The 18,182-nt window shown below is 39.1% G+C and overlaps 2 protein-coding genes across 8 annotated transcripts in view; one reads left to right on the top strand and one right to left on the bottom strand.

Annotated features, from left to right (window-relative positions):
- Positions 1 to 16,044, top strand: part of RBBP4 (RB binding protein 4, chromatin remodeling factor) — a 22,488-nt gene extending 6,444 nt beyond the window's left edge. Inside the window, exons 4-12 of one of the 2 annotated variants that reach the window (XM_077898630.1) lie at positions 7,277 to 7,450; positions 7,819 to 7,934; positions 8,052 to 8,212; positions 8,314 to 8,440; positions 8,591 to 8,668; positions 10,238 to 10,314; positions 10,422 to 10,479; positions 10,572 to 10,682; positions 15,059 to 16,044. In XM_077898630.1, the coding sequence (XP_077754756.1) occupies positions 7,277 to 7,450; positions 7,819 to 7,934; positions 8,052 to 8,212; positions 8,314 to 8,440; positions 8,591 to 8,668; positions 10,238 to 10,314; positions 10,422 to 10,479; positions 10,572 to 10,682; positions 15,059 to 15,124 (968 nt within the window). In that variant the 3' untranslated portion in view covers positions 15,125 to 16,044. Of the gene's footprint in view, positions 1 to 7,276; positions 7,451 to 7,818; positions 7,935 to 8,051; positions 8,213 to 8,313; positions 8,441 to 8,590; positions 8,669 to 8,932; positions 9,035 to 10,237; positions 10,315 to 10,421; positions 10,480 to 10,571; positions 10,683 to 15,058 lie in introns of those variants that run through there. The other variant, XM_077898631.1, reaches the window with a different exon arrangement.
- SYNC (syncoilin, intermediate filament protein) overlaps positions 15,855 to 18,182 on the bottom strand; it is an 18,683-nt gene continuing 16,355 nt past the window's right edge. For 4 of the 6 annotated variants that reach the window (XM_077898623.1, XM_077898624.1, XM_077898625.1 and 1 more), the window contains one exon: positions 15,855 to 17,210. In XM_077898623.1, the coding sequence (XP_077754749.1) occupies positions 17,200 to 17,210 (11 nt within the window). In that variant the 3' untranslated portion in view covers positions 15,855 to 17,199. Of the gene's footprint in view, positions 17,211 to 17,904; positions 17,960 to 18,182 lie in introns of all 6 variants that reach the window. The other 2 variants (XM_077898627.1, XM_077898629.1) reach the window with 1 other exon arrangement.

The raw sequence follows: 18,182 nt of genomic DNA, 5'->3' as shown, positions 1-18,182 counted from the left end.
TGGCGCCTGCCTTTGGCCCAGGGCGCGATGCTAGAGACCCGGGATCGAATCCCACATCGGGCTCCCGGTGCATGGAGCCTGCCTCTCCCTCTGCCTGTGTGTCTGCCTCTTTCTCTCTCTCTATCTGTGACTATCATGAATAAATAAAAATTAAAAAAAAAAAAAAATGTGGGAATCCCTGGGTGGCTCAGCGGTTTGGTGCCTGCCTTCAGCCCAGGGTGTGAAAGTCCTTAAATGTATAAAGTGCAGGGAATCCCTGGGTGGTTCACGGGTTTGGTGTCTGCCTTTGGTCCAGTGCGTGATCCTCGAGTCCCAGGATCAAGTCCCATATTGGGCTCCCTGCATGGAACCTGCTTCTCCCTCTGCCTATGTCTCTGCTTCTCTCTCTCTGATCTCTCATGAATAAATAAAATCTTTTAAAAAAAAAATAAATGTATAAAGCACAGATAATGTGTATACACAGGATATCTGTAGTATTAAAATTTCATCAAGACTGTCAGAAATGATATCTTACAAAGTTTTTTAGAGGGAGAAAAAGATTGAGAAACACTGGGTTTAAATTACCCTTTCCATTTTGAAGTGGTAGAAATGACTTAAACGTGGTGCATAGTATGTATATAAAAATTAAATGAGCCATTTAATTATATCCTATTTTTAGGAGATAACCTTAAGGGCTTAACTATTGATGAAATATTTAACTCTTTCTCTCTTAATAGAGGTAGAAATGGGTGAATTACCTATTTGTTGTTGTTCAGAGACACAGAGAGATAGGCAGAGGGAGAAGCAGGCTCCATGCAGGGAGTCCAATGTGGGACTCAATCCCAGGACCCTGGGATCATGCCCTGAGCCAAAGACAGACACTCAACTGCTGAGCCACCCAGGCATCCCCCATTCTTTTATCTAAGTTCTTTTGAGCTCCTGTTACTTGCCAGGATTATGTATACAGTTAATCTTTTGATCACTCCATATTTGCCTTAGGGTAATACAGAATGCAAAGTAGTAAGTTCTAAAGATAAAGGTCCACAGACATGATTTTGTGTCACCTAACTGTGTGTGATAAAATTATTGGGAAGTTATTCTCTGGGTGAGCATTAGTGTAGGGCAGGGACCCTGAACTTAAGGATCCAAAGACTTAGGTTTGATAGCCTGTTACGCCACTCTCTGTGTGGTTTTGGATAAATCATTTAACCTCTCTGAGCGTCAATTTCCTTTCTATTAAATGAAGATAAATAGGATTTTTGGTTATTTAGTGACAAAGCAAATACTCTGGTAATAAGTTTTTTTTTTTTTTTTTTTTAAGATTTTATTTATTTATTCATGATAGACAGAAAGAGAGAGAGGCAGAGACACAGGCAGAGGGAGAAGCAGGCTCCATGCCGGGAGCCCGACGCGGGACTCAATCCCAGGACTCCAGGATCGTGCCCTGGGCCAAAGGCAGGTGGTAAACCACTGAGCCACCCAGGGATCCCCTAAGGTTTTTTTTTTGTTTTTTTTTTTATTCGAAACAAATAGGGGCTCAGTCAATTAAGCATCTGTCAGGCTCAGTTCGTGATCCCAGGGACCTGGCATCAAGCCCCACATCCAGCTCCCTGCTCAGTGGGGAGCCTGCTTTTCTCTCTCACCTCCCTACCTCCTACCCATGGTTTTTCTTGCTATCTCTCTCAAAAAAATAAATAAAAATCTTAAAAAAAAAAAAATAGAAAACTATGGCCCCCTGCCACTGCTATAAGCCTATTCTCTCTCTCTCTCTCTCTCTATATATATATATGTATCGCTGTTAAATTGTTTTTTGAATGATTTATCTGTCTATACCATTTTTTGGCTTACTCATTCAGCATATATGTTGAGTACTTATTGTACGCCAGGCTTTTTTTCTTGGTACTGGGGATATAGCATTGAAGTGCTCTTTTTTTTTTTTTTTTTTTTTTTTAATTTTTATTTATTTATGATAGTCACAGAGAGAGAGAGAGAGGCACAGAGACACAGGCAGAGGGAGAAGCAGGCTCCATGCATCGGGAGCCTGATATGGGATTTGATCCCAGGTCTCCAGGATCGCGCCCTGGGCCAAAGGCAGGCGCCAAACCGCTGCGCCACCCAGGGATCCCTGAAGTGCTTTTCTGGCCTGATGAATCTTGGACATCTTTTTGTGTTAAGATGTATCTCCTTTTGATGGTTGTATACTATGTCAAAATTAACCATCCCTTCTTTGACATTTAAGTGGTTTCGAATTTTCTGTCTTGAAAAACAGTTCTTGGGGCACCTAGATGGCTCAGTAGTTGAGCCTCTGCCTTTGGCTCGGGTTGTGATCCCGAGGGCCTGAGATCAAGTCCCGCATCAGGTTTCCCACAGGGAACCAGCTTCTCCCTCTGCCTATGCCTCTCCCTGTGTCTCTCATGAATAAGTAAAAAAAATTTTTTAAGATTTTTATTTATTTATTCATTATTCATTTATTTATTCATTCAGCCTGACGTGGGACTCGATCCCAGGTCCCCAGATTCACCCCAGGCATAAGGCGGCGCTAAACTGCTGAGCCACTGGAGCTGCCCGAATAAGTAAAATCTTTAAAAAAAAAAAAGAAGAAGAAGAAAAAGAAAAGAATAACAGTTCTTGTTATCATTTGTCTTGCATAGTTTTGTTCTAGAATAATTTTCTCTAAGTTGAATGCTGATCAAAGGGCAAAACATTTTCAGGTAAAATTAATACTGCTAAGTTGCCCTCCAGAAAAAATTCCCAATCCTACAAGTGGTTAGCAATTGTTTTAAAACACTGTGGGGATCCCTGGGTGGCTCAGCGGTTTGGCACCTGCCTTTGGCCCAGGGCGCAATCCTGGAGACACGGGGTCGAGTCCCACGTCGGGCTCCTGGCATGGAGTCTGCTTCTCCCTCCTCCTGTGTCTCTGCCCCCCTCTCTCTCTCTCTCTCTCTCTCTCTCTCTCTCTATATATATATATATATATATATATATATATATATATATACACACACACACACACATATATCATAAGTAAATAAATCTTTAAAATAAAAAAATAAAACAGTGTTTGCTGGGGGTGCCTGAGTGGCTTAGTCCGTTAAGCTTAAAGCAGGACTCTTGATGTCAGCTCAGGTCTTGTTTTTTTTTTGTTGTTTTTTTTTTTTTTTAAGATTTTATTTATTCATGAGAGACAGAGGAAGAGACACAGGCAGAGGAAGAAGCAGGCTCCGTGCAGGAAGCCTGACATGGGACTCAATCCTGGATCTCCAGGATCAGGCCCTGGGCTGAAGGCAGCGCTAAATGGTTGAGCCACCCGGGCTGCCCTCAGCTCAGGTCTTGATGTCAGAGTTGTTGAGTTCAAGCTCTATGTTGGGTTCCATGCTGGGCATGGAGCCTACTTTAAAAAAAAAAAAGTATCATTTGTTGGCAAATTGTTTTCTTTCCTGGTTGATGGGAGTGGTGTTTCCTAACATATATGCTCCTCTTTTTCTGCTAATTGAATTTTTTGAACAACATCTAACCAATTTTTGCTTTATCCCCCTTAATGCCTAGTTATAGAGGAACAATTAAAATGCCAGTAATAATGCGTGATTTATTTGTACCACTATCACCCAATTTAATTCTCATAGGGAAACTGATATTCAGTAGTTTCTTAATTTGCCCTGAGGTTATATAGCTTATCTCCCATTTCTCTCTTTCTCTTCCTTTTACTCACTTCTCTTCCTCTTCCCCCCACCCATCATCTTCAGAGCGTTGGATAATGGTGCCTTAATCTCTTCTGAATGGTCTTAACAATGAAAGAAGTAGATAACAGCCTAATGTCTCTGGGGTGGTTGTTAGATGGCTTGCTAGTTTTGTCTTGCTCTCAAAATGTCCTGGACTCTAATTTGAACTAGATAATTAGTTACCATCTGCTTGACTCCATTTGGTTTTTGGTAATTGATGGCAGCTTCAAAAGATCATTGAACTTTCCAAGTGAAAACTAAAAACTGAATTTGTCCTGTTTTGACATTAAAAAGAATTTGTGTGTTTATATTAGGGTCAGCCTGGCTATAGTCACATTTTAAGTCCTTGTGAAATAGATTAGGTGTAACATTTTACTTATGACTCTGTTACTGAGATCTTCCAATATCTAGTTTATTTTTAGCAATTTTCTGGAGACTATTTTTTTAAAACTCTTCTGTCTTTTGTCTGAATTGTATAAAATAAACCTATTAAATCATGAGATAATTGAGTATTTGTTGTTAGAGCTTACTCTTTTTAGTAAAAAGGTGTTTATGGCTCATAGAGTGGCCTTGAGATAGAAATCAATGCTGGTGGGATGCCTGGGTGGCTCAGTGGTTAAGCATCTGCTTTTGGCTCAGGGCGCAATCCTGGAGTCTTGGGATAGAGTCCCATATTGGGCTTCCTGTGTAGAGCCTGCTCCTCCCTCTGCCTAGGTCTCTGCCTCTCTCTCTGTGTCTCTCATGAATAAATAAAATCTTTTTTAAAAAAAAATTTTTTTTTTTAAATCAATGCTGGAGGCACCTGGGTGGATCAGTCAGTCATGATCCCAGAGTTCCGAGATCGAGTCCCACATTGGGCTCCCTGCTCAACAGGGAGTCTGCTTCTCCCTCTGCTCCTCACCCCACTTGTGCTATCTTGCTCTTTCTCTCAAATAAATTAAAATCTTTTAAAGAAAAAAAAAATCAGCGCTGGTTACCTAGTTTTGGTGGCGGGCAGGTATTGGTTGGGAAGGACATGATAGTACCTTCTGAGAAAGTGGAGATGTTCTATATTTTGATCTGGGTGTTGGTTTTCCTGGTGTATACGTTTGTTTTAAAGATTTATTTATTCATGAGCAAGACAGAGAGGCAGAGACATAGGCAAAGGGAGAAGCAGGCTCCTTGAAGGGAGCCCAATGTGGGACTCGATCCCGGATCCTGTGATCACACCCTGAACTGAAGGCAGATGCTCAACCGCTAAGCCACCCAGGCGTCCCACTAATGTATATATACATTTGTAAAAATTTGTCAAGCTAGGTACTTTGAATACATTATAGCTCAAGCCCCCCCCCCAAGTTTTCTTAATACTTTCATAAGGAGAGAAGCAAACAAAATAGGAATACAACAGGACCTTGATAGTCATTTAATTAATTTATTGTGCATTGATACCTCTTTTTTTTTTTTTTTTTTTTTAAGATTTTATGTACTTGAGAGTGAGTATAAGCAGGGAGGAGGGGCGGAGAGAGAGGGAGAAACAGACTCCCTGCTGGGCGGGGGGGGGGGGGGGCAGTAGAGGGCCATTGCAGGGCCCACGTGGGACTCTGCCGGGTTCAATACCATGACCCTGAGATCACAACCTTAGCCTAAGGCAGATGCACAACCAACTGAGCCAATACCCAGGCACCCCAGTACCTCAGTTTTTCCTATTTCAGATTTGGCTTTTCATAGATCAACTTCAACTTGGGAACCCCTAATTATTTTTTAAATAGATAAATCTTCATTTTCAATAAAACTCCATTGTGAATCCTCTAAACTGACTTATTACTGTATTTGAACTGCAGTTAGGGAGACCCTCTGCTTAGTGTGTATCCAATACCAAGATACTGCACATTATGTAATTAATACCCTTGCTCTGTGGGCTCAGTGCCAGCTGTTGCTCTTCCCTTGTTACTGGGATATCAGGCTTTTTTGTCACGGTCATCTGTAGTTATATTTTATCTCTCTGTGTTTGGACTGAAAGTTCCTTGCAATCACCTATCTTATGTCTTATTTTTTTTACATTGTAGATGATTGTAGTCTAGAGTTTTGGGGGAAAGTTGTTTAATGGTTTTTTTTCTCCTTTAGAGTCTATTTTGAGTTTTTAGATATTTAGCCTGTATGAAACATTTGCATTTCAACTTTTAAAAGTTACTTGGAAATTGAAAGTTGACTAATCTGCCAGCCATATTACCCATCTATGTCCTTGCTTTTTTAAAAGATTTTTGTCCTTCGAAGTGTAACACTTGTATAACAGTGCTGTTGATAGCATTTTCATTTACAAGTTTCTGTCCCAACTTTCCTTAATAGAGAAAGATATTTGAGACTCCGAAATTGAAGACCTTCCCCAAATCACAAAATTCTAATAAGTGGCAATCAGGGCAAGGTCCAACTCTTATATCTTATCATGCTGCCTTCTGTAATTATTCGACTAATCATTAACCACCTTTGTTTATATGTTGCTTTGCCAAGATTTACATAATCACAAATTATATTGTTACACATTTTATAATGGTACTTGGGAGAATTAAGTGCATACAGTAGTCAAATGTGAATAAATGTTTTTATCTAGTCCTTGCCTGCCTGGTTTATTTCAACTAAGGATTATGGTTGGCATGTATAAGTGGGAGGTTAAGGAAAATGGAACTACCTGTTGTGGCTCTGTTTTTCCTCACTGTACTAAGATAAATGGTAGAGGGAATAGACAATAGTGTGATGTTATTTCAGGAAGGTTATTCCAAACCTCAGCTTCAAATAAATGGTGTAAAGGGTTCTCTTTAGTACCTGGCACACTGTATACTTTAAAATTCATTAAAGCAGTAACTTAGGGGGCATGTGAGTGACATAGAGGGTTGAGCATCCAAATCTTAGTTTTGGCTCAGGTCCTAATCCTCAGGGGTCTTGGGATTGGGCCCTATGGGGCCCTGTGTTGGGCCTAGTGAGGAGTCTGATGCCTGGGTGGCTCAGTGGTTGAGGGTTTGCCTTTGGCTCAGGGTGTGATCCCAGGGTCCAGGGATCAAGTCCCACATGGGGCTCCCTGCCTGGAGCCTGCTTCTCTCTCTGCCTATGTCTCTGCCTCTGTGTCTCTCTCATGAATAAATAAATAAATTTAAAAAATAAAAATCTGAAAACTGCTTATTGAGAATCTTCTTTTGAAGTGGAATTGATAGTGTTCCTTATTCTTGGATAGTAGGATAAGATTTATTATTTATATAATTATCTAGAATTGGTATGGCTGAAAGAGTCTAGGAATCAGAAAAAAAATGAGAATTCGCATTATTTTCAGCCATAGTCCTATCACTGGGAACAAATTAATGTAGGTACTCCACAAATTTTTTTTCTTGGCAAGAATTTTTGGGGATGTTACCTGTGTTCCTTTCCCTACTATGTAGGGTTGTGGTAAAAATCAAATGAAATAAGAGATATGAAAACACTTTATACTACTAACACATGTATAAATTACTTCAGTATTCTAGTTTGCTGATAAAAAGCCTTGCTTGTGTCATAATTTAAGTGACAGCGTAGCTCTTACTTTGTCCTCATTTACAATTTCTTATCTACAGAATTTGGAGGTTTTGGCTCAGTTAGTGGAAAAATTGAAATAGAAATCAAAATCAACCATGAAGGAGAAGTGAACCGGGCACGTTATATGCCCCAGAACCCTTGCATCATTGCAACAAAGACTCCATCCAGTGATGTTCTTGTTTTTGACTATACAAAACATCCTTCCAAACCAGGTACCTGCCCTCTTCAGTTCAAATACAGATAATGAGTCACTCTGGGAATACATCCCTCTGCTCAATCTGAGTTTAATTGCTTGTTATTTGTATATTTTAACATCTTGTGATATATACTGGTATGTGTGGGTATCCTTCCTCTGTTCTTTGTATCTATGTTAAAACCAAAAATGCTTTTTTTTTTTTTTTTTTTTTACACAGAACAGAATGATATGGTATGTTTTAAGTACTATATATTTGATCATAATAGGTCTGTATTGCTATAAATATGAAGAGCTTTAGACTACTTCATCAAAATTCCGTTATGCTTTGTAGACCCAAAGAGGCAGTGGACTCTGGATAGATTTTATATGTCTGTTACTTTGCAGACCCTTCTGGAGAGTGCAACCCAGACTTGCGTCTCCGTGGACATCAGAAGGAAGGCTATGGACTTTCTTGGAACCCAAATCTCAGTGGGCACTTACTTAGTGCTTCAGATGACCACGTGGGTATCCTTCCCATTTTGAAGCAAATCTGGACTGGTTATCATTTGGTTTCTTTTCTGGGGTATGTGGGGAAGTGAGAATCTTCCATTTATATAATAGTTAATTTTACATTTAAGACCATCTGCCTCTGGGACATCAGTGCTGTTCCAAAGGAAGGAAAAGTTGTGGATGCGAAGACCATCTTTACAGGGCATACAGCAGTAGTAGAAGATGTTTCCTGGCATCTGCTTCATGAGTCTCTGTTTGGGTCAGTTGCTGATGATCAGAAACTTATGATGTGAGTAGAAACCAACCATGTTCTAATTTTTTCCATGTTGTCTAAGTTTTATATTGTTACCCATTTCAAGCTTTTCTCCTATTTTTCCTTTTTTTTTAAAGCTGGGATACTCGTTCAAACAATACTTCCAAACCAAGCCACTCAGTTGATGCTCACACTGCTGAAGTGAACTGCCTATCTTTCAATCCTTATAGTGAGTTCATTCTTGCCACAGGATCAGCCGACAAGGTCAGTTTGATTTATTTTAAGGAAAAAACAAAGGGTGAATTTTTCTTGCTTCCTTTGAATGCACAGATCTTTCAGTTGAGGGTTTTTGTCTCATAAAAAATTATTGTTATTGCTTTCTTCCTTTTTTTTTTTTTTGCTTTTTGTATATAGACTGTTGCCTTGTGGGATCTAAGAAATCTGAAACTTAAGTTGCATTCCTTTGAATCACATAAGGATGAAATATTCCAGGTAAGAAACTAATGCTACGAACATTTATTTATCTATCTACTTATTATAAAGGAAAACCTGGATGCACACTAGTGTTTTATCCCATTATTATCAGTAATGGAAATCTTCTACATAGCTGTGTTAATTTCCGTAGGTATTGGGATTGTTATTTCTGTACTTCCTCAAACTGGTCATTGGCCCCTTATACTCTTGAGGTATTAAGAAAATCAGTGCTTGGATAATTTTATTCTAGTTCTTGACACTTGTCTCTTCCCTTATTTCCAGAACTTGCTATGTCTATTGATTTTGCAGTTGAAGCCTAAAGTACTAGCTCTGTGTTTTCTGCCTCATCAGTTTAAGCTCCTTTCTTAACATGCAAAAAGCTCTCTGACTCAATTCAAGAAATGTGGCACTATATTCAATGCTTATTGCCAGGACGCTGTGAAGAATATGATATATAGATATATACTTTGCTATCAGAGAGTTTACAGATTTATAGCAAGGAGAGGCCCATTCAGATTCACCATAATAGAAGATTAAGTGTTAAGAACTTCAGGGTGGTCAAAGTTCATTTTGGTGTTGTAAGGATGACCTCTGAATTCAGCTCTAGGTGAGCCATACTCCTGTCACTTAACAGTTTTATATATAATACTGGGTTCGTAAGTACTTGAAAGAATAGATACTGTATATGTTTTGTTCTTTAGTTCTAAGGTCAGAATTGGATTACATTTGGCCAGAAGCCAGTATTTGTAAAACTAGATTAAGACCAGATCTTCAAAAATAGGGATCCCTGGATGGCTCAGCGATTTAGCGCCACCTTCAGTACAGGGCCTGATCCTTGAGACCCAGGATCGAGTCCCACATCGGGCTCCCTGCATGGAGCCTGCTTCTCCCTCTGCCTGTGTCTCTGCCTCTCTCTCTCTCTCTCTCTCTCTCTCTCTCTGTGTCTCCCATGGATAAATAAAATCTTTTAAAAAAATTTTTTTTAAATATATATATGATGAAATAGAACAAAAGATGACAGCCTTCATTTAGTGATAGGTTAACTTCATACAAGAAATCATCTTATTTAGCTGTCAAGGGGTTTTGTGTTGTTGTTGTATTTTAATGTTCTTTTTTTTTTTTTTAAAGTAATCTCAACACCAAAACTGGGGCTTGAATTTACAATCCCAAAATCAAAGAGTTGCATGCTCCACCAACTGAGCCAATGAGGCGCCACCTCCAGCTGTCAGTTTTAATTATAATGCCTAAAATAGGGATCCCTGGGTGGCTCAGCAGTTTAGCGCCTGCCTTTGGCAAAGGGCCTGATCCTGCAGTAGTCCCAGAATTGAATCCTGCATTGGGCTCCCTGCATGGGGCCTACTTCTCCCTCTGCCTGTGTCTCTGCCTTTCTCTCTCTTTGTCTCTCTCATGAATAAATAAAATATTTAAAAAAAAAAAAGTCTAAAATACCTTGAATTCTTCTCTCTTATTTACAAAATTTTTTTTTTTTTTTTTTACAAAATTTTTTTAATTGTTAAATAAAATTTAGCTAATTTCCCCTCAATTTTCTAAATAACAACTTTTCTATTTTCTTCATTCTTCCTATAGGTTCAGTGGTCTCCTCACAATGAGACTATTTTGGCTTCCAGTGGTACTGATCGCAGACTGAATGTCTGGGATTTAAGGTAAGTCTTGTATTGGTTACTCTTTGTGGAGTATTTTTATTTATGCTTTTCCAAATTAGTTACTTAGGATAAATCTGTTTTTAACTTTAAAAATCTTTTTGTGCTAGTAAAATCGGAGAGGAACAATCCCCAGAAGACGCAGAAGATGGGCCACCAGAATTGTTGGTATGTTATTTGCACGTTGAGTAGTATTGAAATAATCTGTAATTTATTGCCATCTACCTGCTTTTCATGTCTTGTTTTCCTTTCTCTTCCAGTTTATTCACGGTGGTCACACTGCCAAGATATCTGATTTCTCCTGGAATCCCAATGAACCTTGGGTGATTTGTTCTGTATCAGAAGATAATATCATGCAAGTGTGGCAAATGGTAAGTGGTGTCATTTATTTGGGGGAAGTTAAATAAATGAGATGTAGTATCACTTCATATTTATCGACTTTACAAATACAGCTGGCATCTCTGGTTAGTTTACTCCTAAGTATGATTTTAGCATTTGCTGCACATTATCATTTTCAAGTGCCTGCTCATTGCTTTTAGCTGCTTATCACACTGCTTATCTCAGACTTAAGGAAACCACACTTCTCTCCTCCTCCTCATTCCCCCTTTCTCCCGATTTTCCTGTTTCCTATATGGCTCCAGTGTAGTGTCCCGCCCGCCCCCCCCCCCCCCCCCCAGCGCATCCAACTTGAAAATTCAAGAGTTCTTCATTAATTTTTTTTTAAAGATTTTATTTATTTATTCATAGAGACAGAGAGGCAGAGGGAGAAGCAGGCTCCATGCAGGGAGCCTGATGTGGGACTCGATCCCAGGGCCCCAGGATCACACCCCAGGCTGCAGGCGGCGCCAAACTGCTACGCCACCGGGGCTGCCCGAGTTCTTCATTATTTATTCACCTCTAAGTCTAGTTTACTTAACAGATTTTACATTGTCTGCATTGTTTCTTGTATCTGTACTCACCTTACAGATAAACCACTTACATACCCCACTTTCCTATTTCTACTACACACCCTGATTTTTTGGTCATGTTCTCATTACTACTTGCTAGACTCTTGCAATAGCCTCCTTGCTGGCCTCCTGCTTTCCCTGCTTTGCTAGCTGTTGAATCTTTGGGAATGATCATTCCTTTGATGTGGTTTGTGAACATGCCTAGCACAGTTTCTTTTTTTTTTTTTTTTTTTTTTTTTAAGATTTTTTTTATTTATTCATGAGAGACCCACAGAGAGAGAGAGGCAGAGATGCACAGAAGCAGGCTCCAGGCAGGAAGCCCGATGTGGGGCTTGATCCCAGGACTCCGAGATCATACCCTGGGCCAAAGGCAAAACGCTCAACCACCCAGGCATCCCCCTAGCACAGTTTCTACCACAATGGCACAGAATCACATACTGCCATTTCTCCATGAAGTGTTACTAGATTCCCAAAATACTCCTGCCCCTTTTACCCCAATTGGGAATTGATTACCCGTTTTTGAATTTCCCGAGTGCTTGGAATTTAATAAGATATCTTTATTAAATTGTCTAATATATAGCAATATAAGAAACATTGGCCTTCTGGAGATGAATGGTGGTGATAGTTGCAGACAGGTGAATGCCACTGAACTGAACACTTAAAAATGATTAAGATGGCAAATTTTTATATAATAATTTTTAAATTATTTTTATAATTTTAAATTTTTATTTTTACCACCATTTTTTAATTGCATAACTTTTGAATGATCGTGGCCTGATGAATGAAAATATTTGGAAAAAAAGCTTTTGGTGTTTTAAAGTAGATGTAGAGGTAGGAATAAGCTCCAGGGGAAAATTTTTGGTTCAGTGTAAGGAAAAATACTTTAAATAATCAGCACTCTCTTGAAGAATAGCACTATTAATCAAAGTTAAAGAAATGAAAAGAAAGGGGATCCCTGAGTGGCTCACCGGTTTAGTGCTGCCTTCTGCCCGGGGCATGGTCCTGGAGTCCAGGGATCAAGTCCCGCATCTGGCTCCCTGCATGGAGCCTGCTTCTCCCTCTGCCTGTGTCTCTGCCTCTCTCTGTGTGTCACTCATAAATAAATAAATAAATAAAATCTTGAAAAAAAAAAGAAAAAAAATGAGTTTTTGTGGCTTATGAGATTAACAAGTTACATAGTATATCCATACTTTGAAATGTTATATATCCAAAAGAAATATGCTTCGTTTTCATAAGATATTCATGACATGAAGTAGGGAAAAAAGCAGATCGTTGGACAATAAATAGCATTTTATAATCCCTCATATTATTATAGCTAGTCTTGAATTTAATTATATGTAATTATTTAGGAGGCTCTTTGCCATAAGATTGGTATATTTAGGGAGTTTTTTTATTTCTTTTTTTTTTTTTAAGATTTTATTTATTTATTCATGAGATACACAGAGAGAGAGGCAGAGACACAGGCAGGAGAAACAGGCTCCATGCAGGGAACCCGACATGGGACTCGATCCTGGATCTCCAGGATCATGCTCTGGGCTGAAGGCAGCGCTAAACTGCTGAGCCACCCAGGCTGCCCTTTGGATTTCTTTATATACCTATCACTATTACGATTTGTAATAATAAATACGTATTACACATATAAACAGAAAATCTACCTCACCTTTTTCCTTGTAATATATGCATAGATAATTAATATAAAAAGTTAAGAGCTCTTTAAACATTTTTTAAGATTTTATTTATGCACACATGTGTGGGGTGGGGGGCAAAGGGAGAAGAGAAGTGGGCTCCCCACTGAGCAGCGAGACCAATGTCCTCAGATGGGCCTCAATCCCAGGACCCTGAGATCATATCCTGAGCCAAAGGCAGTCTTTTAACCAACTGAGCTACACAGGTGCCCCTAAAGTTAAGAGTTCTGACAGGAGGGTGATATGTGCTGCCTTGGGATAGCCTGTCAATTAAACCTATTTTAGTTGCTGTGGAATGTTGCAGGATATTGAACTACATCATCTTCAGGCCAGTTTGTTCTTTTGCTCCGTGTTTTTAGAATAGTGGTAAAAGAACAATAGAATTGTTAAACAAGTGAATATTCAGTGTTTGTCCAAGATCCTAAAACCCTTAAGGTTGTCTAAGTGGTAGGAGTCTGTTTTTAAGGAGCCCCTTTTGGCCATACCTGAGTTTAAGCTAAGGAGGTAACTTTGGGGCCTCTGGAAGGCCTCAGGATGGGATTGGTCTCCTGAAAAAAACAGTTGGGAGAACTCTTCAGTCGTGTCACCCCACCCCCACCCCCGCCCCCTTCACAGAAGGTATTGAGCTGTAAAAACTCTTGAAAAGGCTCTCTTTAATCTCTTGATTCAATGAATTTATGGAGATAGAGAAGCTCCGTATTCATCACCTTGCCCTTTGCATCACTGCCATTTGACTGTTTCCGAATTGGAAGCTATATAGTAAACTGGTAATAGTAAGTAAAGCATTTTCATGATTCTGAGAGTCATTCCAGCAAATTATCAAACCTACACTGGCAGGGTGGGGGGTGGCCTGATGTTGAAACCCCTGAGTTTATATAGCCAAGTTGGACAGAAATGCATGGATAGTCTGGACACTCAGGGCTTGACACAGGCCTCTGAAGTGAGGATAACAGTCTTGTGGGACTAGGCCCTTAAACCTGTGGAGTCTGACATTACTTTCAGGTGTAGTTAGTATCAGGGTTGAATTAAAATTTTAGACACCCAGTTGGGTGAAAAGGACAGTGTCATCAAGAAACATTACACAGGGGATCCCTGGGTGGCACAGCGGTTTGGCGCCTGCCTTTGGCCCAGGGCGCAATCCTGGAGACCTGGGATCGAATCCCACATTGGGCTCCCGGTGCATGAAGCCTGCTTCTCTCTCTGCCTGTGTCTCTGCCTCTCTCTCTCTCTCTCTCTCTGTGTGTGTGTGTGTGACTATCATAAATAAATAAAAATTTTAAAAAAAACTTTTCTTAAAAAAAAAGAAAGAAACATTACACAGAAAAAAAAAAGAAAAAAAAAACATTACACGGTTTTATTCCTTCCTGTTCCTGCAGTCAGATCACAAGCTCTTTAAAGATAAGATTCTCCCATCCTTTGTAGCACATAGCCTCGTGATTTGTGCACAGTAGATGGTAAGTAAGAACAGTTAACTCGGCCCAAGTAAAAGTATTTTCTCTATATTAAGATTATGCCTTTGGATGCAAGTTTTTCATCAAATAACAGAAATAGTTTATTTTATGCTAGAGCAATTTTCTTTTTAAGATATTTATAAATTGAGTTTTGAAACCTATGGTTGGGAGGGCTCTTAATGAATGCTTTCCCCCCAGTCTACTTTGTGGATTTGTCTGTTCTGGACATTTATTAGAAATGAAATAATGCAATACATGACTAGCTTTTTGTTATTGCCACGTAACATTTTTATTCATTGGTCATTTGATGGACATGTGTTTGTTTTTACTTCTTGACTCTTGTGAATAATATCTAGTAGAAGGACACCTGAAGGTTAAGTATCAAGACAAATAGTAACCATACTTCAGTTTTGTGGGAATGTCCTAATCTAGTTGGCCTGTGGGCCAGCTGCCTGCTTTTACTGGAACACAGCCATCCATACCCATTCTTTTTCAGATGGTCCATGGCTGCTTTCATACAGCAACTGCAGAGTTGAATAGTTGATACAGAGATTATGGCTCACAATCTGTCTCCCTGGCCTAGTCTGTTTTTGAAACTTTAACTTCAAGAATGATTCTTCATGTTTACTAAATACCCTTTTCTCTGTTTCTTGTTTTTGGGCAGGCAGAGAACATTTATAATGATGAAGACCCTGAAGGAAGCGTGGATCCAGAAGGACAAGGGTCCTAGATATGTCTGCACTTCTTGTGATTTTAGACTCCCCTTTTTTTTTTCCTCTCAACCCTGAGATTGATTTAACACTGGTTTTGAGACACAGACTTTGTTTGGCTATCCCTCTGTGATAGGTACCATCAACAATGTTATTAGCCCAAACAGAGGGTGTTTTCTAAATATTAACTGGGGGACTTGATTCACTAAAGCCACAGACTTATATTTAAATTTTCTTCAGGAATTTTCTAGTAACAAAGGTCTAAAGTAGCCACAGAAAGGGGAATATTGTGTGTGGTTATTTTTCTTCTTAGGCCATATCCCCAAGTTTTTCAGACTCCTTTAAGTAAAGGCTAAAGTGAGGAAGGAATAGAGCCAAGTGAGGTAGGTGTCTGAGCCATGAAGTATAAATACCACAAGATGTCGTTTTTATTCAGGAAATAGGGGAGATTCAAGTCATATAAATTCCTATTCTAAAAACTTCACACCTGACTTTCCAGGATGCACATTTTCCTATGTAGACCAGTCTCCTCTCAGTTTCTTCAGTTAAGTCAAAACTATGTGTTCCTCTTTCCCCATATATTTTTGCTTGTTAGTGTATTTCTTGAGCTGTTTTCATATTTCTTTCCTTTCTGTGAAATGGTTTTTTTTAAAAACTTGGGACCACCAAGTTGTAAAGATGTATGTTTTTACCTGACAGTTATACCACAGGTAGACTGTCCAGTTGAGTTGAGAAGAGTGAATTGATAGCTTGTATTTGTTTTTAAAATTAAATTAATCCTGGATAAGAGTTGCTTTTTTTTTTTTTTTTAGGAGTTAGTCCTTGACCACTAGTTTGGTACCATCTCTATTTTGGGTGACCTGTTTCACCAGCAGGCCTGTTACTCTCCATGACTAACTGTGTAAGTGCTTATAATGGAATAAATTGCTTTTCTACGTAACCCCATGCCAGTGGGTTTTATTGGGTATATAACATTCATCAAACACCTGTCTGGCTTCCTGAAGAGTTGTTCAGAGGGCAGTTACTGTGTATGGTCTTTGACTATCAAGAGCAGAATTAAATATGATAGATCCAGAGCTATATAGAAAAGAGCTTTACTCCTTCCCAGGGAAAGTGCCAGACATAAAACACTGAACCAGAGATACATGGATTAGTCTTTGCTAATATAACATCTTTTTGAAATTTCTCTCCCTAGAGAACTACTTGGACTTTCAAGACTGTCAAAGGCAATGTGGCAGAGAGCATTTAAGGCAAACTTTAAATGGGGAAAAGGTGTTTGAACCTTTTCCCATAGAGGTTGAATCCCCCCAGTATGTTTTTCACTGGGGCCTGTATTTAGAGGTTACATATAATAGGCTCCTAATACAAGCTTTTATCACCAAGTGCCATAACCAAATAAAATGCCTGTTTTTTTGCCAGTCACCCTGACCCAAAATCATTTTCATGAAGCACAATCTTTGGGAAAATCCTTAAACCTTTAGGTTCAAATCCAGATTGGTTTCTCTTTCCAAGTCTGTAGTCCTAAAAGAGTGCAGTGAAAATTATCTCAACACAATTAGGAATAAGCCATATGAGCCCACACAGACTTAAACTTTGTAAAAGGATTCATTTTAAAGTCCAATGCTCATGGCACAAAAGAATTCAAATTGTAAATCATATAATGAAAATTGGCTGCCTTTTTGACCCTACCTGTGCTCCAAAAAAAAGATTTTTGTTTTGGGTCAACACAAGCCAAGATACATTCTTTACAACACTAAAGTGTGTGCATATATCCATCCTTTAGTCTGGGCATGTGGGGATTACTGCCAGAGAACAGAAGTGTCATTTTTCCATCCCTATGCACATCGAGATTGGTACCAGCAGCCTATGAAATAGACTCCACCTAAATCTGTGACTGATGATGTTCTACCTCCAGCCAGCCTTTGAATCTTTTTAAACAAGTCAGCCAGTATTTGTAACTTTCCCAGGGTGAATTGCTTGCCAAGTCCCTGGCACTCCCTTCTCTGGAAAAAAGTATGTCCAAAGGGTACTTAGTGATCCTTTGCTAAGAAGTTTTTTGTTCTTGTTTCTGGGTTACAGATTCGGCCATATGTTTCTAAACAGCCCCTGTAAGGTTGAGAAAAGAAAAAAGAATAAGTTTATACGTTGTGCAACTTGAAACAATACAGTATAAAGTTTATCACAATGAACTTTTTTTTTTTAACAAGTATTTTTCTTCTTTTTTAATATAGGTTACTATATCTTTTTTTTTTTTTTTTTTTTTTTAGATTTTATTTTTTTCATGAGAGACATAGGCAGAGGGAGAAACAGGCTCCCCACAGGGAACCAATGTCGGGATCCCAGGACCTGGGACCTCACCCTGAGCCAAAAGTAGACACCCTGAGCTGAAGGCAGCCGCTCAACCACTGTGCCACCCAGGTGTCCCTATCACAGCGAACTTCTGAAGTTTGATTAGTGCTGGCTCAGTTGGGGAGAGATTGTTGGAGTGTGGTTTACATATAATAAGGGATGCATTTCCCCTCACCAAATGCCTATTGGAGTGCCTCCTATCTGCAAAACAATGAATGGTAAACTATGTGGTGGTGATGGGAGGGACTAACTAGAGGTTTTCTCTGCCCGGGATAATCTTACATGGGTATTTTTTTTTCCTTTTTTCTTTTCTTTTTTCTTTTTTTTTTTTTTTTTTTTTTACATGGGTATTAATAATAACTAGGATTCTGTAGTTTGCTTTCTTAAGATGAGTTGTTGCCCTTTCCCTATTGGACTTTTCCTCTGATCCACACAAAGGGGTTTAACATACCATTTTCCTCAATTAAAAGGTTCTCTAAGCTCCCCACAAAACAAATCAGTCATGCCTGGATAAAACACAGTTAAAGAAAATGCTAGTAAGTTAGGAAAAATATAAGTGTTATTTGTGAGTTTGTATCCAAGACACAAGGTTAATGAAACTAAGAATAAAATTTATGGGCATCTGTCTGTCTAGTAATGCAACTTGACCCAGACCTTTTTTTTTTTTTAGACCCAGACCTTTTTTTATCCTTAGTTTCTTTATCCAAGAGAATCTAGGACTTTATAAGA

Source organism: Canis aureus, chromosome 5, assembly GCF_053574225.1.
Source record: "Canis aureus isolate CA01 chromosome 5, VMU_Caureus_v.1.0, whole genome shotgun sequence".
NCBI lineage: Eukaryota > Metazoa > Chordata > Mammalia > Carnivora > Canidae > Canis > Canis aureus.
The sequence above is the reverse complement of the archived record's forward strand: the minus strand, read 5'-3'. Positions and strand labels throughout refer to the sequence as shown.